Below are 25,845 nucleotides of genomic sequence, written 5' to 3' on the forward strand. Positions count from 1 at the left end.
TAGACGTGAAATACCCACATCCAGGAAAGTTACATTATATTTCCTCGCAGATACAATTTTCTGTTTCTGTGGTTCGCTCGCGGAAATTTTCCAACTTGCGCAAATGTCAGGGCGAGTAGTGAAGCAGGACAGTTCTCTAAGCTATTTGGGAGCTATGGCCCATCAGAAAATTTTTTTGTTTTTTGCTCGGCCACATTAAAATCTACATTAACATATATCTGAAGCACTTAAAAAAAGTGGTGTTACAAAATGGCTTTCTCTACAACCAACAGTAAGGACATGGCTCCAGCTTGCCACCGTCTGTAGTAGTTCTCACAATTTATTATTTGTGCCTTGAAGAGTAGAGGCAACCTATCCTGAAAAATGTAGAGTGCATACAAAATAAATTACACACTAGACAGGTATTGAATGATATGGTTTGCCGGCAGGCAAATAATTCCTAAACGGAAGGGCCTAGAAGCAATTCGGCAATTTAGTGATATTTACAAACACAGAACTTCAAATATGATCCAAAAGAACTGTTAGTTTTTTCCTCCTTTCATTGTCAACAATTTTAAATTATTTATAGAAAAATTTCCTCTTCAACGAAAAAAAAACTTCGTATAAAAATTTTTCAAATTGAGATCGTTTAAACTTTTAAAATTTCCTTTGGGCAAGACCAATAAATTCCCTCCGAAATCGAAAATTTCCTTGCAGATTATCTGCCTATCTGCCAATGGTTTCTGGGAATATGGCGGTGCAGAGTAAGTGACCCATAAGCAGAATAACATAGGCTTTCCTAACTTTCATTTTACGAGTGTAAAGTGTATGCACAGGCTTAAGTCTTAGTTAATTCTGAGTAAGCTACTTTTTTGTAAGACTCATTAAGGACAATTTACCTTTGACAGTGTCACCTTAGAATATAGATATTTTACGACTACAAAACTAACGGTTGTTGTACAATTTAAAATTCACGAGGCGTAAATCACAATTATAAAGTCAGCTGCCAGATGGTCAGATCATTAGTGAATTTTTGTCAATATTTTGCTACATTTTTCAATAAAATTTGTTCATTCTAACTCCATGTTTATCAGATGAAGCCTCCAGATTGCCATCAATGGGATGGGGTGAATGAGGACAGTCTATATTTCTTTATAAAATGATGGTTGTTGCTGTGTGGCAGACTTGATAACCATTCCCCCCTGAATTTTGACTCAGCAGATTCAGCATCTAACATAACTTGGGATGTTGAGACATCGATTGAGCTGTCTTCCATCATCTTGACATAAGCAAATAGAAAAAATGTTATTGCTTTAAATCGACTTCATATAAAGATTTCAAAGACTTACAGACTCTGTGCGCTTTAAAGGATTTTTGGGAATATTTAAAATCCGAGCAAGAAAAGAAATGGAACAACTGTTTTTCTTACTTCAATAGCACTGAAAGGATCAAAAATACTTCTCCCCTACCTGTTTTACAATCAAGAGTGTCATTACTTTGGATTTTCCATTACTTGAGGTTCAGAGTGAAACCAATCATTGAGTTATGTAATCAACATCCAAACTTATTGATTGATTGTCTGAAAGATGGTAAGCCACTCTCATTGGCTAATGAACCACAATGATTCGCCTTGATGGCTTAGAAAAATTTGCTCTGCAAAGGCATTAATGACAGGAAAATTGTTTGTAAGAGAAGACCGAGGAGAAGGCCTGCTTAGCATCAACATTAGTCTGTTTTATAGCATGTGCAAGGTAATTATGTGTTTAAACTTGAAATTATAATTATATACAAATGTGAAAATTATTTTACTTTCTTATTGAACTAATATTTTATATTAAATCCTTATATCATCATGGATTCTCATTTCAACACTTTTTTTCAGGGGTTCGATAAGGAATGTTGCTATATACACTTGCATAATAGTCAGAAATTAAACTGTCCAGATCTTGTTGTTTCAGCAGAATGTTTCTTTAAGAGAGCTTTTAGAGACGTGTGGTGGGCCGGGGGGTCCCAAACCTCGCTTTATGGGAGACATACATCTACCGTTGCGGGGTCTATAGTGATGTCATATCAAGTGCCGGATGATATCAAACCTCTGCTAAGAAAAATAGAACAAAATAGTTTGTTTCTTATTTTAATTAGTATTGTTTAATTAGTGGTAAAACATTTTCATATAGAGCCAAATAAAATTATTTTTTTGGACTTAGGAAAGTTTCTATTGGAGTAAAAATCCCTCATATAAGAAAATTTTAATTAATTCGTGAAGATAAAGAATGTACCATAGAAATCTTGGGGACATGTTGGAATGTATCTCTAGGAAACTATTAGAACCAATCGCTGGCCCCCAGGAGTCCCCTTTTGGAACCGCCTTAAATATCAAAATTTGTCAAAAATGTGTCAAAAATGCTTAAAAACCTCGGATTTTTTTAGTGGCACTTTTGTCAAAAAACGGCAGATATATAAGTTTATCATAACTGATTAATGGTGCAACTTAATTGATCGATTTAACAAGAATTAATCATTATCCGCAGCATAGGTAAGCTAGCAGGTATCGATCGAGCCGATGTGGGAGCGTACAGAAACACGTACAAACACAACCTCTCACTAGAGATACTGCAAGAGGGATATGTATCCAGTTTTATTGAGCTGTTCGAACTATTCGACCAACAAGCTCAACTGAGAGAAAATGCTGGTCAGTTTCTGACGTCAATGTGTCATCATAATACGTGATTGTTGCTAATTGCTATGTTATGTCGTCTTTTTTCCGAGCATTTTTCATCATTTTTAATCATGAGATTACTTTCCGCCAACGAAATAGTTATTACGTTCAATTTAAGGGGGCAGGGGGGGGGGGGGGGTCTTCATGGAAATTTTCTCAAAATCGACTTTTTAGTTGTTTCCGATAGATGGGAGTGATATCTATCAGATGCTTTTAATCCGATAGAAAAATATTGCTCCTAGCAGAAATTATCGCCGGTAGAAGGTCAGCGCTTGTGTGTAATTGTATTGCGCAAGCGATTTTTGATCGCGTGCCCTGAAAATCGAGTCTAAAAATCTACCTCCTCCTACAGTTTTTGAGCAATCTCCCTCAAACTTTCAGGATATGTTCTAGAGATCATTTAAAAGAGATTTTTCAGGCAAAATTTTGAGATAGGCCTTTAAACATTTTTTATTCGATTTTGAAAATCTTGGACCTGATTTTTTGACGATTTTTCGAGGTCCAAGATTTTAAAAATCGAATAAAAAATGTTTAAAGGCCTATCTCAAAATTTTGCCTGGACAATCCCTTCTAAATGATCCTTAGAACATATCCTGAAAGTTTGAGGGTGATTGCTCGAAAAATGTAGGAGAAGATAGATTTTTAGACTCGATTTTCAGGGCACGCGATCAAAAATTGCTCGCGCAATACAATTAAGCAATTACACACAAGCGCTGACCTTTTACCGGCGATAATTTCGGCTAGGAACAACATTTTTCTATCGGATTAAAAGCATCCCCTCTATCAGAAACAACTAAAAAGTCGATTTTGAGAAAATTTCCATGAAGACCCCCCCGGCCCCGTTAACCGATCTTTCCGTCCACTTCCTTCAGTGTGAATTTATATTGATACCTTTTGTAATTAGTAAGTTGATAAATCAATTAATAAATTGATAAGGTAGTGACTCTGGAGTACATGAAGTGCCACTATTAATTGACCAGCATGACAAGTTAGATGTCCTTAAAAGTAAACTAATTGAAGCGGAGGAAGCTCGTCGTTCAGGTACGTCATTGAAACTAGTTTTATCCTAAAATCGATATGTTTTAAATTATTGCATATATAATAATGAAATATTCAATATCGATCTAAAATCTAAATATACAGTGAATAAATGGCGCGATCTAATAATTAGATTTCAGTCAATGGTTTCAGATTACATAAATAAAGATGGACGATAATATCGTTAATGTGAATTAGGGCGTATAGTATATACTATATAAACAGTAATTGATAAGTTGGATTGATAAATAGGAACTCAAGTTACCACTGCTCCATCCAAATATAGAACCAGGAAATTCCTATACACCTTATCGCATAATATACTAATAATTAAACGATTTTAATTAAATAGACCTCATTACCCAGGGGCACCAGATAACTCCTACCAATCGTACTTGGAACTAGCGCAGTACTTTGAAAAGTTCCCATCAGACCAGTGGCTCATTGATCATTTCCACGAGAAATGCATGTCGGAGAGTAGCAAGGTAATATACTTGGTCTAATAACTCTACTTTTGCACTATTTGACGGCCACTTATTTTTTTCATAATCACCCGCTGATATAGCCCGCATGAAATTTGACCAGTAGCGATATAGCCTGGAGACCAAATAACAGTTTCACTTTATTTTGTGTCCGGTAAGGCTGCCGGCTGATGATACAGCTCTAAAACTTTAACTATTGCAATGCACGTGCACCATATTTACGATGATCGATACACATTACCCAATTCACATCAGCACTATCCCCTACTATTTATCGTCACTGACATTCATTTTAATATTTCCCACGTAACGGCCCAGGAATGCAGTGCCAGTATAGATCACTTATCCCCAGCCCCTACATACGACGCAGCCCAATATGATTGGCCCACATTGAACAAGTGACGTGTTATCATGGTTGCAACAATTAGTGGCGACTTTGTCTAGAGTTGATGTTTATACACGCTCCATGCATTGTTTATTTCAACTGATTCCCAATTCTATAATTGCTTAAGCTATTTCGAGTAATAAATCTTGAAATTTTAGACCGGAATTTTACGTGTAATTCTATTGTGTTCCCGAAAGAAATTGTGCCCTGTTTTTTTACCGTCTACCACTAAAATTGATGTTATGAATTTGTATTTGTATTGATCTTTTACTCAACGTAAAAGAATATATTCAATGTCCCTTCGTGATCTCGAGCTTTCTTGGTAACTGATGGCATTCATACAGTTGTTAAAGTCATGGCGAGCACTCTTTTTGATAGTTTAAGCTGAATTGATTGTTTGATCGGCCCTACACACTGTGCACTGATTAACTCCTTAACTCTCATTGTACATCTGACGTGTTGTCATGGTAACAGGAATTCTTTGTTACTCGTTGTATGGATTGACGGAGATACACAGTTTTTAATCTATGTTAATGATTAAGTGATAAAGGGGGCCGGGGGGTCTTCATCAAAATTATCTCAAAATTGACTTTTAAAACATATTGTTATTTAAGGTTGAAGAAGATGGAGGAAGAAAGCTGGCAGAAGCTAACTACAATATTGGTATCGCCCTGGAAAAGCGAGGTAAGTTTAAATAAACTAATCTAAATCAAAATAAAACTCCTTGGCATCGCGTGAAATAATAGTTTCGGAAGTTTTGTATCCATGTAAATGGCGATCTTAAGCCTAGTGCCCAAATTTTAATTAATCATGACAGTGCAAAAAAATGTACACTGCTTATAACATTCAGAAAGATAAGGATACACTTCATAATCAAATGTCAGAATAGAAATATGAAAGGCGATGCATTAAATATGCCAATTAAATGTGCCATCGATTTCACATCGATATCACATCAATTTGGTTTATTAATCAAGTAATTAACACTTCATCATTCAGGTGATTTATCGTCAGCAGTTGATTATCTTGAGAAGTTTTACAATCTTACTACTGAACAAGAATGGCAGGATAAGATTGGAGACAACCTCCACGATATTGCCTCCCTTCAGGTTTAGTTACTTACACACCTTTAAATTAAGTAACAGTTATAATTGAATCCATATTAATTCTGACCTCAGTTTAGATTTAGGGTTGATTGGAATTATATGATATATATTATATAATATATAATATTATTGTTTAGTTAGTTGTCTCACCTCAGAATGTGCTTTATTTTAATTTTGATGACTTTGCAGTTGTATCGGACGTATACTTGTTTGGCTGAAGAATTATACGAAGAAGCTCCGTCAGTTTCAATAGATTATCTCAAGAAAGCGTTTCATATGGCTAACGAAGGTTCGTTAATCATTAACCTGTTAAGATTGGCCGCTGTTTTATTGTTTTACTCTAAAAACTTTTTAAACAGCAATAAAATTAACGGACATTGTCCGGACAATTTATACGTGACCGGTCGTATTGCTGTATATTGTATAGTAAAAATGATAACACAGTTTGTTTTGCTGCGACCAATTTTGCAGCAATTTTAGCCCAGAAGTGCTTTGCATTCCCTGTTCCCGTATTTTTGCTCTATTTGTTGACGAATTTAACTGCCCTAAAAATTATTGAACAATTTGTTGTCGTTTAGCCATTTTTGATTAATAAATTTTATGAGACAGTTTTCTCACATATTTACCAATTTTGTCAGCATGAATAAGAAGTTGTTACTTTGAAACGTCGTTTATCCTAACAGTGCAATATCATTTGTCGCAAATCAGAATAATCAGAAACTATTTGGAAAAACCCAAAAACTGTCTAAAAATTAAGGTTGGAAATTTGGGTCTTTGATCGTGCACGTGATTCCCTGTTCCCGTATTTTTTGAAAAATTCCCCACTTTCTGGAGACAAATTCGTATGCGAACTTAATTGGAATAATACGCTAGTGCGAATTTAAGAGCAATGTTTTGTACAATTTACTTTAAAAACAAAACGCAAAATTTTAAAGAGAGGCTGGGCCAAGATAGCTCACGAGAGGATAGCATGTGGATGCTTTGCCTACCTCTGGGGTATGGCAGTCCTATGGGAGGATGCCGGGGGAATCAGAATGTGTAATGTAGGATGATGGTAAGTTTTGTAAGATGTGTCATAAATGAACGGTGAAGTGGTAGCTGGGCGTGGAAGAGAAAGGTGAACTAAGACGATGTGTAAGTACTCGCTATGTCACACCAGTCTGGTCCAGCTCCTCTGGCACCACTAAGCGTTTAGTGTGGTTTGTAAAGTTGACAATAGTGGAGATGTGTTGGTTGTCGAATATGTCATTGACAGAGAGGTAATAGTCCTGGAAATATTGACCTCTTATTTGGGCAATAGCCGGACACTGTCCTAGAAAGTGTGAGACAGTTTCCTCTCCGTCGCCGCACATAATACAAGCACTGGTGCTTTGCGAATGGTGTGAAGGTGTTTGTTGAGGCCACAATGTCCCGTGATGAGGTGCACTGCAGTTCTGTAATTTTGTCTGTTGTTGCTGAGTGTAGAGTTAAGATTCTTGACGATGTTGATGTGTTTGTGACCGAGTGTCAGTTTGGTGTGTCTGGGTCCATCAGTTAACCAGGTTTCCTGATTTAGTCTGGTGACTTTGTCGTCGATCAGGCGTTTGATGTAAGATTGTGGAATTGGGCACTTCAAAGTGGATTCACTGGTTGTGCCAATCTTGGCCAGCTCATCTGCTTTTTCGTTCCCCCCACAATCCGATCTGTGCAGCGGATCTCTAGAGTGTTGGTGGATCCGAGTGCATTGAGGGTGTCTTAACAGTCTCTAGTAGTTATACTCTTCGTTGAGAGCGAGGATATAGCTTGTATAGAGGAGAGACTGTCAGACCATATGATGATGTGTGTGTGTGTGTTGGTATAAGTTGAGAGATATTTGAAAGCTTCGATGAGGGTTAGGGTTAGGGTTAGGGTTAGGGTTAGGGTTAGGGTTAGGGTTTGATAAACAGTGCAATAATCAGGAAGCTTGTATGATCTTTCCTCTAGGGTAGTGTTGTTATTGTAAGTGGTGATGATATAGCCAGCCCCGTTACCTGAGTCTGTGCGTGACCCGTCTGTGTAGCAGGTGATGGTTTCACTGGAGATGTTGTCGATGGTGTTTTGAAGTGAATCTCTATATTCAATGTTGTCAGCTCCAGGAGTGGTGACTGTGAATTGTGAAATGCTGTCCAAGCATCATGGTTGGTATTGAATTTACTTACAAACGAAGGAATTTGGTTTGTCCAGTAAACTGAATACTTCCAGGCGGCAATAGAACAGAAGCAGGTCTCGCCAGTCACAGATTGGGAAACATATACGAGGCTGTTGGCGACCCTGAGGTTGCTACCATGTATCACAAAGGTATTCGTCATTAATTATTATTTTTAATTAAAACGTCTTTGATATAACTAGTATAGCTGATTAATAAATCTTTATAGCATCTAATATTTTCTTGTGCTGAACTTTCGCGTCAGATCAATAGATGTGGATACTGGCGGGGAGGTGATAATTGTTTGTTTACATTTTAGGGCGAGTACATGTTCAGGAGGCTGAGGAGGTGATAATTGCTTGGTTACATTTAAGGGCGAGCACATGTTCAGGAGGCCGAAGAGACGCATGTAACGCCTTCTTGTTAGCCCCCTTTGAGGGCCCCGAATTATTTTCTGAACGAAAGCTCAAAAATAACCGAGAAATCGACCTTCTTATTACCTTAGGGCCAATAAATTTGGTTCACAATAAATTTGAGAACTTTTCGAGACCATTTTCCATTCCATACGACGTAGTTTATGTCGATATGATCCTTCAGCCGTTTCAACAGACCATGCATAATGGGCCGATGGATCGATTAAAAATGTAATGTCCAAGAGGAGCTCTATCACTTTAAGTGCAATAGGACTTTGGTACGGTTTTGTGCAGTAGGAACGGTGATGTCATTATATTAATTATAAAGCCCTATAAACAATGTAAGCTTAATAATATTTAATATTCATGTCATATAAATGCTCTACTGAAATTTTGGTATCCTTTAAAATTAGTCGCCGAAAAATTTAGTCTCACTAAATTTGGTTTACAACAATTTTAGTCAAAAGTTTGACTAAATTTATGGTTGACTAAAGTTGTCGTTCTTAAGGTAACTCATTTTGATGACCGTTTCTAACCAAAAATGGCACGAAAAATCGATTTAGCTACGTTTCAGAACCTATAAACACTTCAAAGGGGGTAACAAGAAGGCGTTACAAGCATCTCTTCAGCCTCCTGAACATGTACTCGCCCTAAAATGTAAACAAACAATTATCACCTCCTCAGCCTCCTGAACATGTACTCGATATTAATGTAAACAAACAATTATCACCTCCCCGCCAGTATCCACATCTATTATTTACTAAAATGTCTGGGGGGTCACGATTTGGAAACTCGATTGGAAACAATTTGGAAACATTCATAATTTTTCACAATTTTTCACCATTTCAATTTTTAATTTCTAAATACCAAATTGAAATATTAAATGTGTATTCTGGTGCTATACGACAATACCAAGAGCTCTAAGAGGTTTAATTTTCTTACGAAAGTTCAGTTGCCTGTACGAGGTCTATACTACCTAGCTATGATCTTGAAGTATTTCACTGTTGTAAAATTTAAATGCATGAATAATTGTATGTACATATGTACGATTATATTGTGCACAATTTATTTCGAAACTTAATGGTTTATTATTGCATTTGTCTACATTAAAGAGAAATGGAGTAGTGGGTGTTTCTCACCGTGATCACCAAAAGTTACTAGTTTTGATGTACCTTTCTTGCCAGGCCATATTCACCTAAAAGTAACCAGTTTCGATGTACCCTAGATTCTAATTCACTAATTTAGGTTACCAGTTTTGATATGCCTATCTTACATTGTTCGTCAAAAGTTACCAGTTTAGATATACTTTAGTCGCCATGTTTACCAAAAGTTACCATTTTTGATGCACCTTTATCGCCATGATCACCAAACATTACTACCAGTATTGATGTACCTGGTAGTAATGTACCAGCGATAACATCAGGTCAAAACCAAAGCTAGAAGGCAAATACACTCATCCAAAAATGGTGAAAATGGTGAAATTTCACAAATTGGATACGTACTCAATTCACCATAAAATATATTCACAATTTTTCACCATTAGAACCCCCATTTATATGTATATATTTTCACCTTTTAAAATGACCAGGTTTCCTTGATCGATGTAAGCGAGACAAAGATCAAGTTGGAACTGGAAAAGCTCACGAAGCATTGGCCCGATGCCAACAAAGGTTTTTGTTATGGAAATTTGTTGTTTTTTGTGTTTTATTTCCTTGTTAGATCTTATTTTTGAAGGCTGTTTAATGTTGACCTTTTCTTAAGACTTAAGCTGTACTTATTTTACATTAAATGAATTAGGCCATCATTAAATTGATTTGAAATGATTTGCAGTGAAGGAAAGCTTGCGGAGGCAACAGAAAACTACAAGGAATTTGTCAAGATATCAGAAGAAGTTGGAGACAAAACTGTGTACTCGCAGGCATGCAGCTCTCTTGCTAGCCTATACAACATGCTGGTGAGTGGTAGACCAAAATTTCATCGGCTTCCAAGAAGGCCGATTTTAATAATAAAAGTAATAGATTTGCAGTGTTGTTATTACTTTAAACTATGATTGATCACCCAGGGTGAATACGGAAGTGCAGTGGAGTACTACAAAAAGGCTGCTGAAAGCATGGAAACTGATGATAAGGAAAGGCTTGAACTTAGTAAGTTAATTAAGTTTAATCCTATCGATTCCATTTGAAATGAAGTTCTCTTTGTTGTGTACAGCAAAGAAGAGCTGCTGAGAGAATCATGAATATTACGACCTGGGATTGACACTAAGGTCCCCTGCAAATACCATTGTCGAAAACGCCAACTTCTCAAATGGTAATCCCAAACAAAAAATATTTCAAGGGCCAATGCCAATGAACCTCATCGGCAACTATCCCGCATCCTGCTTTTAAATTCTAGGTCCATTTGCCCAGCCGCCATGCCACTTATGGTCAAATGGAAACACATTTCTTGAAGGACCAGATAATTAAAGGAAAATGAGGCCTACCCTTCTTCGCCATAACAGATTCTTGCATCAATCCTTACATTAGTGATGCTAAAGTCGCACTTCAAGGCTACAACTGGGCTGTAAGGACTCCTTGAGTCCTTCGCCCTCGCGACTTCCGCCATAGTGTCCTATACTCCTCATGACCGCTATAATAATGTATTGCTTACCAACAAGCATGTTCGAATCTTCTAAATGTAGTAAGTAAAGTAAAATTTATGACATCACATCATCACACATGTCTACAAAATATCATCGCACTATGTTCATAGAACTCATGGATAAACAATTCATGACACAGATGGTCCTTCAGCCCACGAGGAATGAATTCTTGTTTCGGAAATAGGTTCTTTTTGTTAAATTTTGGCATACATTAGTTCAAATACACTCATGAATTTGAAATTGTTATTGTTTGAAAGAAGATTGTTTACCAAATTTGGGACAAGGTTCCTTTGCCTGTTGTTGTGGGGGCGTGGGGCGCCAAATGGTAACACGATTTTACACGATTTACACGATTTGAAAATTTATTTGTTATACTGGAATAATAACAATTTTAAAATATAAAATAAATCACTTCCCTCTGAAGTAGAACAGATGCTGGGAGAGCTTCAAACATGGCGATGGAGGGAAGCGGTGTCTCACCGCTGGGAGGTAAATTAATACCCGTATCGCGATGGTAAAATTTTATGATATGAGATCTCAAGTAAAAAATAACACAAAAAAATAAAAAGTGAATGTTGTCAGTGTAGTGAAATCGGAGGCAACATTAATAAAGACGTATACACTTAAACCGTTACAATTATAGTCCCTATCTTGTTTTAAATACTCACAATAAAATCCACACAAAAAACACACAAACGTCCCCAAAACATTAACTTCAATTTATATTTCCCTAGTTGAAATTAACTTATTTTATGAAATTGATACATTCGAGAAGATATCGTGATTACATGGTAGCCATCCATGATCCCCATTTAGCCCTAGGTTTTGTATATGAAGCAAATGGTTCTTAAATCTCTTTTTAAATAGTGAAATTGACAAAATATGATACGGTACATCATGATCAAGGAGATAATTTAAAATTTTGGATGCATTAAAAACAAAATTACTATTCTTGGTCTTAGACATTGAGAATTTAGGATATAGCAGTCTGCATGATCTACTTGACTTGCTAAACCGGCGATAAACATCAATAGGAATTTGTTCTTTAAGTAGCCTCATTGCAATACATCCAGTAAAGTATGTAAATAAGTTAAACAAGGTTAATAATTTCAAACGAAAGAACATTGGTTTAGTATTTTGAAACTTGTGATCAATCTTTATTGTTTTTCTACTCACAATACGAATACATTTTTTCTGCAACACAAACAGTTTTTGCAGCAAAGGATGGTGAAAAACAGCACCCCACAGTGGTATACAATACATTAAATATGGTTGAACAAGTGAAATATATACTTGTCTTAACACTTTGGCTGGTACTATAGAACTTATTGAGTAGAGTGATCCGCAAGATTTTGAAACTTGCGTTATTACATTGGTAATATGATCATTCCACGTTAAATTAGAATTAATAATGACTCCCAAAAATTTACACTTATTCACTTGATTAAACTGGTTGTTAAGTATTCCAACAAACTTTTGATTCTTAGGAACTTTACTATTTCCGAATTCCATAAAACAGCATTTTTCAAAATTAATGATTAACCTATTTAAGCAGCAATATTCGTGAATCTTTGATAATACCTCATTAGCATTTTTGTAAAGTAAATTTCGGTCTTTATTTTGAAGAAAAAGGTTTAAATCATCCGCAAAGAGGATAAATTTAGCTAACTCACAAATATTTGCCAAATCATTGATAAAAATAATGAAGAGCAGGGGGCCTAACACTGACCCCTGTGGAATACCACAGGTTATTTTTAAGAGACAACTTTCGAATCCACCATAGCTAACATACTGAACCCGATCTGATAAATAACTGTTTAATAATTTAATGACATTTCCTCGAATACCATAGTTCTCCAGCTTTTCTAACAAAATATTATGCCGCACTGTATCGAAAGCTTTGGAAAAATCTATAAATATACCTAATGTAAAATTCTTATTATCGATAGCATCATGAAGATTTTCTACTGCTGAAACAAGTGCATGAAAGGTTGAGTGCTTACTGCGGAAACCAAACTGATTATCACAGAAAAGATTGTGCTTATTAAAGAAATCAGATACGTTTTTATGTATTAACTTCTCGAAAATCTTAGCAAAAACAGGTAACATTGAAATAGGACGATAATTGCTTATATCAGAAATAGATCCTTTATTCTTATACAAAGGAATTATTTTTGCTGCTTTTAATTCTTTCGGAGTTATATAGATTTACATTAAAGTCACCAAGAATATAGCTTTTGTGTCCCTTAAATGTGTTCAATTTACTTAAGATACTGCCAAACATATCGATAAATGAATCAAAGTTTCCACTTGGTGATCTATAACAATTAACAACTAGTAACTTTTCAGATTTAACTGTTATTTCAACACAAAGTGATTCAAAATCAACGGTAGAATAACAAAGCTCAAATTTTTGATTAATATTATTAAATTTGTCACGCAAAAACGTTACCAAACCAGAACCTTTGTGTTTAAGCTTTCCATCCTCCTTCAATAATCGATTAAGTACAAATTTATTATAACCCGGTATGTAAAATGGTTGTGACTCATGTTCTGTTACATTAGTTTCACAAAGGAAATATCCATCAGCTTTGAAACGTCCATGGTGCACTAAAAAGCAGTCAAAATTTGATCTGAATCCATCAATATTCAAACTTAATAACGATAATCCATTGTCGTTCATTTTTTCTTCAAAATCATCTAACTTATAATAGACGCACTGACGCAGTATCTGGCTGCATTCTTGTAAATTCTCGCTAAGAGTTTCAACATCCGGGATAAAATCTATCATTTCATTGTAATAATATTCAAAAGGAGCAAAGAACGGTTGTTCGGAATAAAAATCAGTTTCAATATATTCAACAGTACTGGTAGTAGCAGTGTTTAAGTCAAGTAAGGGTAAGGGCATACATGACGAACAAATATTAGACTTAACACAGTTCTTGTGCAACATTTTGAAACATTGTTTACACTGTGCAATCTTGTCATTAAATATATCAATATTTGTTAAACATGTCACACACTTATAATACTCAATATAATCGTCATAGCATATTTTACAATACCATACAAATTGCTGAAGTATAAATATGGTACTATTGTCTAGCTTTAAACAAGATCCATGATATATGTCCTTACAGTTGTTGCAACGTAGAATGAATTGGTGAAAGTACAAAATTTTATGACAGAAGACGCATTGCTTACGGTCAGAGGGTATGAGGATGTTGGGAAGGGTCATGTTTGAAACTCCGTCATCCATAACTCTCTGTTAGAAATATTAAAATCTGAAAAATAGTTGTATTAGAAATATCCATCTCACGGTGTGAATTCAGTATTGTTCAAAAAGGGGCTCTCACAAAACAAAAACTCTTTAGGTTCAAAAGTAGGCACACAAATCAACAAATCAGCAGTATTCCTAATCAGCTTAGGATTACCGTTAGCATTCATTCTCAATAAAACATTCCCATTCTTGTAGTCAACCCAACAAGAGTTTAGTCCACCAAATCTGACAGCATCGTTGACCTGCCCTAATAATGCCGCTCGTTTATATGTTATATTGGGCTGTACCCCGACACCCTTTTCGGGGTTCTCAAACAGCAATTTCTTTTTATCTGGGGAAATGTTTTTAGTGCTTTTCCTATTTCTAAACACTTTCTGTGCTGTTGATCTATCTTTGAAGCGAGCAATAAACCTAGGGGCTTTACCCTTCTTGCCCTTCAAGGGATGAGCGGCTACAAGGTCATCCTTAACAATGTCCACACCTAACTGTTCACACAACAAGACCACTTGGTCCTCACAACTATTGCTCTCATTAACTAGCAAATTGGTAAAACAAACGTTTTCCCTACGTGAGTATTGATCTAAATTATCTAGTTCCACTTCTAGTTTGCAGATCGCCTCCGCTTGACGATCGACAACTTTGCTGAGCTTTGAGTTAACGTGTCGAAGTTCCACGAAGTCGTCCAACAATTTAGCATGATCACTACGAGCTATACTAAGTTCGGTTTCTAGATGTTGCATAAATTTCCATAACTCTTGAACTGATCTTAGTTCTGACTCACCGTTGGAAAAGTGAGGTAGCTGTGGCTGTTGTAGTTGTTGACGTGGCATCTGATCGTGCTGATAACCGTTGCCAAACTGAGAAGTAACGCATACCAATGGTTTGTCATTGCATCAAAGCCACAATTCCCCACTGAACGACAAATGTCAACGGTAAATGGCTCTAGAACCCTTCAAAGTAAACCCCCTAGCCTACTATATCCCGTAATGTGTGGATTATGATTAAATACTGAAAAGGTCTACTTAAATTAGCTATTTAACAGTTTCTATGACAACGGTGATAATTTCTATTTAAAGTAAACCGCGCGCATTGACAGTATTAAAAGGACGCGCGTTTATTTTGATCAGATAACTGATCTTCTGCATTGCATTGATGGTTATATGCGCACATACAACATACAGCATAGCTAGTTACGCTTCGCCTTATCAGGTTATGTTCCGCCGGAATGTGTAAATCCCTTTTGCAAAATCGAAAAAAAAAACCAAAGTCTGAAGTCACGATCGAGCACGTAATAATATTGGGGCGAGCGAAATGGTATGAGCCTATCGGTTAAGTTACACAAAGTCTACAATCATTGAATCATGATCAACTAATATTAACGTACTTTATAGCATGATAGCGTCACAACAGGAAATATTAACCGCTCTACTGTTTGAAAAAGTAGAGCAGTTTGAGAATATTTGCAACCCTCCTCTCGCTGAAGGAGAAGTTATCGAAGATGGGGCTGAACCTCAAAAACCTGATTTTCAGTTCAGAGATAATTTTGGTAAGTTCCCTTTTACAGTATTGAAAAGTTAATGTTCACACAGAATGGTGATGGTTTACTGCAGTGCACATTAAGTTGTGGTCTTACCATGCACCATGGCGTCAAATTCATATGAATAGGGACTAGAAATCAGGTCCCTATGAATAGTTAATGGTTAGTGATAATACTATTTCCTCTCAGGACAAACACCACTTGAGAAAGCAGCTGTTTTGGGAAGAGTAGGCTTAATTCCCAAACTTTTGGATAACGAAGAGGTGGATGTCAATCTAACGGACCCTCAGGTAAGATATTCATCAGGTATTTTGTTTCCCTACCATTGCCGATGGCAGAAAGATCGTAGGCCGTAGGGAATAAGTAATCGGGTTTTGATATTATACATATACTAGAAAGCCCGTGGTAACAGGGACGAAGCTAGTAGTATTTTTTGAAAGAAAGTTTTAATCGCATCAAAAAATATCCATCTCAACCGAAGATACATCCGATTTAAATATAAAACACTTTAAACACAACGTAATTACCACAAAACCGATCAAAATGACGTTAAAACAATCTTTGCACGTGCATGTGTGCATTAAAACACCGTTGCTATGGAACCTTTTGGTTGTTACCTAAATTCCTATTTTTCATTTAATTTGCACGTGGGCGGTCGTACATACATACATACATTCTGCATACAGAAAGAATTCTCTGAATTATAGTAGACTAGAAAGCCCGTGGTAACAGGGACGAAGCTAGTACTATTCTTTGAAAGAAATTTTTAATCGTATCAAAAAATATCCATCCCAACCGAAGATACAGCCGATTTAAATATAAAACATTTTAAACACAACATAATAACAACAAAACCGATCAAAATGACGTTAAAACAATCTTTGCACGTGCACGTGCGCATTAAAACACCGTTAGTATGGAACGTTTTGGTTGTTACCTAAATTATTATTTTTCATCTAATTTGCACGTGGGCGGTCGTACATACATACATTCTGCATCAGAAATAATTCTCTGAATTATAGTAGAGATATGAATTATTTAATTGTGAGGTGGCCAAACGTTGCAGTGGTACTGGTAAGGATAGAAAGCTACTCCTTCTTGGGGCAGGGGGGGGGGGTCTTTATGAAATTTCTCTCGAAATTGATTTTATAGTTGTTTCTAATAGAGGGCAGTGATATCTATCTGTTACTTTTGGTCCCATGGAAAAATATTGTTCCTAGCCGAAATTATTGCTCATGTGTAATTGTATTGCGCGAGCTATTTTCAATCGTGCGCCCTGAAAATCGAGTCTAAAAATCTATCTCCTCCTATATTTTTTGAGCAATCACCTTGAAACTTTCAGGATATGTTCTAAGGACCATTTAGAAACTTATACTCGTTTTAGAATTTCGAGATAGACCTGAAACAAATTTGTATTTCATTTTGAAAATCTTGGACCTAGAAAAATCGGCAAAAAAAGAGGTCCAAGATTTTCAAAATCGAATAAAAAATTGGTCCTTAGAATATATCCTGAAAGTTTCAGTGTGATTACTCAAAAAATGTAGGAGGAGATAGATTTTTAGACTCGATTTTCAGGGCGCACGATTGAAAATCGCTCGCGCAAATCGCTCGCGCAATACAACAATCAAACTCTACATCCGGTACGGCTATGCACACATGATATCTCTCTCTGCCATGAAACATGGCTAACCTTTTAAACTGTGATTCAAAACCTAAAGCTAAACTAAAACTCAACTGGGCTCTCCTTTGTCACCAAACTAAACCAATAAGTAATTTTAGATTATTATATTTTTCTATATTTGTATAATAAGTATATTGACGTAGTGGATGGTTGAGGGGGTTTCAAGCACAGGTCACTCTCAAATCCTAAAGATAAGCAGTGGCCTTCGGCACTTGAAACCTCTTCAAACCTCCCCTGATTTATTCATTATTGATATTGTTTGATTGTGCCGTAAAAATAAATATTTGTTTTATTAAATATTTGTTTTATTAATAATTACACATGAGCACTGACCTTTGACCGGCAATAATTTCGGCTAGGAACAATATTTTTCCATGGGACCAAAAATAGCAGATAGATATCACTCCCCTCTATTAGAAACAACTATAAAATCAATTTCGAGAGAAATTTTATAAAGACCCGACCCCCCTGCCCCCTTAAACACAGACCACGCCCTTTCGAATGAGACGTTTGTTTTGCTGCGCACGACGCCAGTGTTGATTAATTACACCCATAGCAACCAGTTGTTAGTGGTTGACGACTGTTGTACAAGTTTCGAATAGTTTAAATTAATCGAATTTAGGAATTTAGCGTATTACTATAATTAAGGACATGTTTATAAAAAATGACACTGATTTTACTTTTTTCAAAGTAGAGTAAAAAAACTGAGGAAATGCTTTTTATAGTGCAACCATTGATTTGTACCTATGATGAAATGAAAATATTCAGCTCAAGTTCCAGGCTCAAGCAGAATATGACTTATGATCAATTTAACAGAGTGCCAAAAATCAGCAAACCATTTGAACATCCAAATGACTAATTTCATTCATTTCGTCACATTTTCCTCAAAAATCGTTCACATTACATTGATAGGGGGGAGGGGGTGGGGGGGGGGGGGCAATGGCATAAAATGGCATAAATGGATAATTGCTCATGGGTTTTTCCAGTTTTTCCAGTTTTTCCATCGAAAAAGTCTCCATTTTATGCCATTTTGTGCCATTTAAAAACTTAAAAATTTTAAAAACGCCGTTTTTTACAAAATTTTGACCCTAAAGGACGAAATAATTTAAATACAATATTCATCTAGATAAGAATCTAAATATCAAAAAGACAATTTTTGCCCTTTTATCGTATTTCGACCTTCAACAATTTCCAGCTCGAACACAAGGGTATAAATTTTGTAAAAATTGTTAAATAATTTGTTTTTCAAATATCTTAATTTTTTCTAAATATCTTGGTATTAGCTTTGAGTAGCCTGGTATGCGAAAGTAAACATGTTAGAGTGTCCAAGTAAGCTGCTTCATACGTAATTCGATGATCAAAAGTCATGGCATAAAATGGCATAAAATGGCATAAACGGGGAATTACTCAAGGGTTTTTTATTTTCTCCATAGAATTGGAAAAGTCTCCATTTTATGAAATTTTATGCCATCTCTAACCACCGAATTGTTTATGTTACAGATAACTGGAAATTAGTAAAAAGTGACTTATTTGACGGAAAATGTAGTAGCAACCTATGCCAAAACAAATTCCATTATAAAGTTATAATATCAGCCGGTAATTATCTTATTTCGGCACTGAATGAAATAAATGTGAATAGATTGTTGACAACTGATCTTTCTTTGCATTTACATCCATACCAGGAAGGCAATAAGGTTGTGCCATCCGACTGCTATGAAAAATCTTATATAAAATCATTAATCAAGGCCTCAATGGTGCTTCAAAATTTAGAAATTTATTAGTGAATGTTAGATAGAAATAATAACTAAGATGACATGATGCACGCATTATTTATACATGAAACAAAACACCGCGCAAAATTAATAATTTCCTACCTGTCGACCTAGTTACATCTTGGTGACAGTACTGTACAACCAAACCATATACAGACGGCGACACCCAAAATGTTTGTCAAGTTCTGCACGCCTTTAATGAAAACACGATTGTCGCGTGCGCCACACTCCACTCTAAGTCCAGGATGCAAGTAGACAACAGACATTTATATTTAGAGTTAGAATAATACCTGTACTGGTACAACTATATTGTAAGGAAAATTATCGTGCGTGAACCGTGGTGTAACCGCGGCGAAATTCTTTTTTATAGTTAGATACATGTATTACTTGTGTTTTTTAAATAGCCGGACGAGTTGAGATAAATCACGATTCCCAACCCTTTGAATTTGATACAATATTGCTAATCGCAAATTAGTATTTGTTTCTGGCTTAAATTAATCAAATAATTAAATGTTCAACAAGTTACCACGCCCCTCAATCTTCCAGGGGTACACATCTTTACATAAAGCCTCCAGCTGGGGACGAATCAACGCTGTTAGCTGTCTACTTGAACACGGGGCTAATCTTGGGTGATTTTAGCTACAATTTTCAACATGCAACTTACTTTCGAAGATGACTATAGTGCTCAAACTAACATTATCTACACTTCATAGAATAACTCTTGTCAATAATTGGATCACCCCTGCAGATTTCGTCGATTTCAGGTGCCGTCGGCACCATAAAAATTAAAAGCAAACATACATTTTTCCCCCTAAAATCGGACGCTTTCTGCGCAAAAAATTGACCTCAACAGAAAAAATTAAACATGGCTTCAAATCCAAATTTGAACCAGAGATTTTTCACTTCCTCTCGATAAACTCAATTTTCAACCCAAAATAAAGTCTCAAAGGGGTAAATTACTCAGGTCAGGATTGTAGGCAATGATTATGCCAAACTATACATTTTTGTAAATTCATTAAACTTTCAATTTAGCCTAAAACACCCTATTTCGCAAAATTTTTCCGGGGGGCTGCGCCCCCCTAGCCCCCGCCAATGGGGTCCGCGCCCCCAGACCCCTGCCACAGCTTGCAGCTTCGCTCGCCGACAGCCCCCCCCCCCCCAAAGAGAAATCCTGGCTACGTGCCTGAGCAAAATATAGGTTTAGGGCTTTTCAGATGATTTGGCTCCTCAACAGATACCGACGTACATAACGGTCAATATGTAGTTTAGGTTTTGCTGGCCCGTAGGTTACGAATGTGCCCGAGGAGGAAAAAAAGCAAACTTAAGAAAATTTCTCGGGAACTTAAAAGTTCACCTCAAAACGAAATCTGCACCTATGAATTGGATGACTTAATGAATACTTACTAGCGAAAAAAGAGGATTTCAGCTCTTTCCCGGTTCGCCCTTATAATCAGTTTGATCAAATTAACTTGAAATTAAACGTAACATTTCAGTTTAAAGACATGTCACGGCGAAACAGCACGAGCTCTAGCGGTGCGATACAGGCACGAGGGAACTGTATTTCTGTTGGACCAAACACAAGCTTTACAGGACTTCAGAGCTTCTATTAGTGATGTAAAATTTAACTATTATATCTGTAAAAATATAATTCAAATTTTGTATCTTTAAGAATATTGCTTGCTTTAAGCAAGGATTAAGCTTAGTCTCCGGATGAGCGAAACGGAGAAGAGGGATCCGGTTCTGGACTTGTCTAAACTTAAAACTGACATCGCTCTACAAGAGAGATATACAGTATAAGTTAAAAACCGATTTTCTATACTTGAAAAGGAGGATCAGACAGCAACAGAAAGGTATCAATGCTAGGCTGAAGCTGAGAGAATGTAGCATAAAATACCACTCAGATGCTACAGAAGACAACCGAATAGCTGTTCAAGAAGGCAAACAGAAGCTAGGCGATGCCTATCAAGCAGCCCAAGAGCAACTGCTGGAGGGGCAGGTCCGGGAACTGGAAGAGGCAAGAGGGCAGGCATGCTAAAAGCTGGACCATGATCAACAAGATTACGGGTAAAGCTCCATCGTATACTGGCAAAATCAAGGGCAACTCACCGACGGAACGAGTTCAGAAACGGAAGGACTATTTTGCAACTCCTCTAGGTTCACCACCAACAGTAGCGAATGCGGAAGAGGATATTGATCCAGTCCACCCACCTCTGAATATCGGAACAGAAGCGTTGAAGGGAAAACATGGGGTGACGACAACATAGCCCCAGGGGTCTTAAAACGATGCGACCTTGATCAAATTGTCGTAGACTTCTGTAACAATTCTCTATTGAAAGGCGAGAAACCAGACACTTGTTCTGATAGAGGGCAGTAATATCTATCAGCTGCTTTGGTCCCATGGAAAAATTTTGTTGAAATTATCATTAAATTGGAATTTAATGTTAAAGTTGGAAACGTTGGCGGGTTGAGCAATGCAACGTTAAAATTGAATTTCTTCATTTCTTCAGATTCACAGTCAAGTCACAGACCCTGAACGGATCGTAGGAAAGTTAAATAAAGAGGAAAAACAAACTTCAAACAAGTAATACTTTTCCCAAATATTTTTACATAAAGCACTCTATCAGCAAGGAAGTTTCCGGGAAAGATATATACTGTTAACTGAATACTTCTGATGCAAATCATTTGATAGCTAATTTACATTTTTAATTCTTTTCAGACTATGCGAAGAGGCACAAGCGTGGACTACATCACCTGAAGCCCACGAAAGTAGTTTAGAAGCTGTTGCAGAGAAGCAGACTCAGTTTGAGGAAATTATGAATCAGTATCTGGTGAAACTAGCGCCGCCTCCTTCTACTGAATAAACTGATCAGTATCTGGTGAAACTAGCGCCGCCTCCTTCTACTGAATAAACTGATCAGTATCTGGTGAAACTAGCGCCGCCTCCTTCTACTGAATAAACTGATCAGTATCTGGTGAAACTAGCGCCGCCTCCTTCTACTGAATAAACTGAGCAACCGATAAACATCCTTCAGTGTTAATCCAGTCTGCTAATAATTAAGTGCTAAATAATATAATTATAGAGTGTAATTCTCTGGCTATTTGCCAACAAGTCAGCACATCCCGACTTCCAAATTAACTGATATGAAATTTGAGATGATACACATGTGCAGCTTAGAGTCTTCACTTTATAAAAAATAATTAACGCATATTGATATATAATCATAAAGATTCGTATTATTTTAACGATTTCCCTTATCTAATATCTGTATCATATACTAACGACAGATTGACTCTGATTGTTTAAACAGGTTTTGGGTGCGTAATCTTTCTTTCAGACTTTTGTGATCTCTAAATTGAATTGAGCTTGAGACGAATTCACACTTCAATATTAACCACATGCACATTTGTTACCGTACATCATCATTGAGTGGTTGCCAAATCATTTGATTGTATTTTTAAAAGTTCTAGATTTAATTTTCATGATGTCGCTGTTGTTTTACTAATCTTTGAGATTACGTTTCGATTTTCGATCCGGTTATGTTTATAAATCTCGCGCGTTTTTATATTGCGGCACTCGGATCAAATTTATAAGTTTCACAAACTCCGATAATACTTCTATGAATATCTGTTATATAGTAGGGTACCAAGCTCCTCCTATGGTCCCCTTCTAGTCATCCTGACCGATTGCTATAGTTTGATAATAAATTATAAATGTACTGAAATCACAATCCCGTTCAACAACTCATCGTACTGAATATTTTCTAACCACCGCTTGTTTCAGTGAACATTTCTACAGCAATAGCTAGAACACACCACCACTTAGCAAGTTACGCTACAGCGATCCTCTGCAACACTGCTAAACTTACTGCTACTCTAGTTGAATGGAAGGATTACCGAGACGACGGTTTTATTCAGGCGAGCAGACCTGGCACACGAGCTGAGAGTTGCTTGTCAGGTTAGTTATTCAGGCGAGCAGGCCTGGCACACGGGCTGAGAGTTGCTTGTCAGGTTAGCCCAACTTTGATCACTTTGTAATAGTTTAAAAGTTAGTACAACAGCGAAATCTTGGTTTGGCCTCGAGAGGCCTGTGTATAGACGAGCTGGTTTAGTCTTCTCTTCTGTAAATAGTGTTAGCATTTTTTCTCTTTTTTACTTTTCGAATGATTACTTCTTTTCACAGGTGCAGAAACCCCTGCGGCTGCTACTGCACCACCTGAAGACACTTGCGATGATAAGAAATAAGATTTTAAACTTGATGGACCTTTTTTTAACGATCATCCATCTAGAGTCTTAATAGTTTGCTATTTTGTTTGGAGCTCAGTGATTACGGACACGATCTTATTTAATTTATTCAATTTGTCCTAAATCTAACTTCTTTGTCTAAAAGATATTGCATCATACTAATACTGTTAGTAATAGCAACCTGTCACTTGTGCGATAAGGCCAGTATCATCCATGGCCGTGTATTATCCATGGAGAATGGAGATTGGAGATTGGAGAAAGACATTCAATTGCATGGATTGAGTATAAATTCTTTCTTTGGTCTGTCCATCGATTATTAAAATGTTTTCATACATGTTGTGACTGATGACTATTGGATTTTAACATCGTGCAATCCAGTCATAGAAGAGTTCAATTCAAACCTAAGCCGATACATTAACTACCTATTAGACTAATTAGACGATGAGGATGGGTTTTTTTCTGGAAATTTGAAAACCAAACTTGAATTAAAAAACAACAAGAATACTGTTTAATATGTTTCGGAGAATAATAATTTCGGCTAATTTGAGGATATGTCTAATATGCTAGAATGATATGTAGCAAAATCAAGAGATCTTGAAAGTTTTTGTAAATCGAAATCAGAATTCCAGATTTTATATCAAATATTTTTCATTGTTGCTTTAAAAAACCGTCGCTACTTGATTCCAAGTTGAGTCAATTTCATTATAGATTCGTCCGGGTGTTTTAGTGAGAATAGCTGAGAAGGGTTGGGATTCGAGATAGACAGATATACCCTCTGGCTATATCCCTGCATTAGATATACCCTCTCGCTATATCCTGCCGTGTGATAAATACTTGTACACGAATTCGAGTGTTTTGTAAATATATTTGACCAAAACCCATAATTGGGTAGAGTGGACCGCTGCACTGAATATGCCACTTTATCCTCATTCAAGTTGGGATTAAATTCATTTAAATAATGTCCTGTTTTTGATTTAGGGGTCGTTCACATATTAATGATTAAGTAATAATTTTTTGAAACATTTTTACCCCACCCCCACCCCCCCTCCGTAGTCAGTTTTACACATACCTATTGTGTCAAAATTACACTAGCGTAATCATTCGGAAACCCCCCCCCCCCTCAGCTGATTACGTAATATGTGAACGACCCCTTATTGTCAAATTTAGTATAAATTAAATAACTTTTCAAATTGTGGTTGTAAGTGTAACAAATATACCAAAAATCATAAAACAATAATATGTGACTCAATAATTTATTACCTGCTCGAACCATCGTCCTTTATTGGAGAGCACATTTTGATATCGGGTGAGGCAGTTGTCTACAGCAGACTGCACCGTGCTCAACTGTATTCTCCTTGCCTCTCTTTAGGTATTCTGCTTTAAGTTCTGCGGTTGTCTTAGGGACTGGATTACTATAGACTTTACTTCTGAGATATCCCCAGAAGTAGAAGTCACAGGGGTTGAGGTCGGGGGAGAATGGGGGCCAGGCAAAGTCTGCATTTTGGGAGATGATCCTCTCCTTGAACTTTTTCTCCAACCACGATTCTCTTTGCTACAGTGGGGAGGAGCGGCTCCTCAGGAGCCCCATCTTGCATGCACCAGCACCTATCAAGCACATGCTTTCTCTTTAGACTTAGAGCTGGTATAAGTTTACATAAAATGGATGTTTACTTGAAGTTGATCAACCTGATTAAAGGAAGTTTAGTTTAAACGAATAAGCAGAGCATCCAGCAGTAGTTTCTAATTCGAGACTTAAAGATTGACATCATCATGATGAATTATTAATGTTGTTGTATGGATGGAATGTTGCCATTGGCTGATTGTGAATGATAGAAGTAAGGATAACGCCTTATTTTGACCACAGCAATAAATGGCGATTGTTTTTGCTTCTGAACATTGTTTACTGAGGTCCCCAGGTAAAACATTGTTCGAAATGGAACCGCTCCATACCATAGACTGGAGGCATTCGATAGTCGATATCGACACCATACGCTCCATAAACAGATGGTGACTCCTCAACATCGCTCCTACTAAATCGCTCGCCCAAATTTTAAGAAAATTCTTGTGAAAAGGCCTTAAGGGTATGAAATTGATCTGGATCGGTGTATTTTTGAACGCTGATTCCGAATCACCCCCCATGACGTAGGGTAAAACTAAAAATGCTTACCTGAAGAGTTATATGGGCAAAAACTGTTTTGGTCACGTGACAGGCTAGTTAAACACAAATTCGATTGTTTCGGACTCGGGTTAGGGTTAGGGTTGTGGTTAGGGTTATGAATAGCTTTGAGGTTATGGTTAGGGTTAGGGTTGGGATTAGGGTGTATGTAAAACCGTTTTGTTCGGCTGCAAAACCATAAAAACCATGAAGTCACGTGAAAATTTGGGCGAGCGAATTAGTAAGAGCCCCTC

General features: G+C 36.7%; 1 protein-coding gene across 1 annotated transcript; it reads left to right on the top strand.

The window, feature by feature from the left end:
* Positions 1–1,646: 1,646 nt before the first annotated feature.
* Positions 1,647–24,078, top strand: LOC134821686 (tetratricopeptide repeat protein 29-like). Its single transcript, XM_063832391.1, has 13 exons — positions 1,647–1,660; positions 2,511–2,671; positions 3,635–3,739; positions 4,103–4,221; positions 5,218–5,287; positions 5,603–5,712; positions 5,899–5,998; positions 7,930–8,025; positions 9,875–9,956; positions 10,117–10,240; positions 10,349–10,430; positions 22,976–23,149; positions 23,375–24,078. The coding sequence occupies exons 1-13, from the start codon at positions 1,647–1,649 to the stop codon at positions 23,434–23,436; spliced, it is 1,299 nt and encodes a 432-aa protein (XP_063688461.1). The 3' UTR covers positions 23,437–24,078.
* The last annotated feature ends 1,767 nt before the right edge of the window (positions 24,079–25,845 follow it).

Source organism: Bolinopsis microptera, chromosome 10 (genome assembly GCF_026151205.1).
Source record: "Bolinopsis microptera isolate Bmic1 chromosome 10, MBARI_Bmic_1.0, whole genome shotgun sequence".
Lineage (NCBI taxonomy): Eukaryota > Metazoa > Ctenophora > Tentaculata > Lobata > Bolinopsidae > Bolinopsis > Bolinopsis microptera.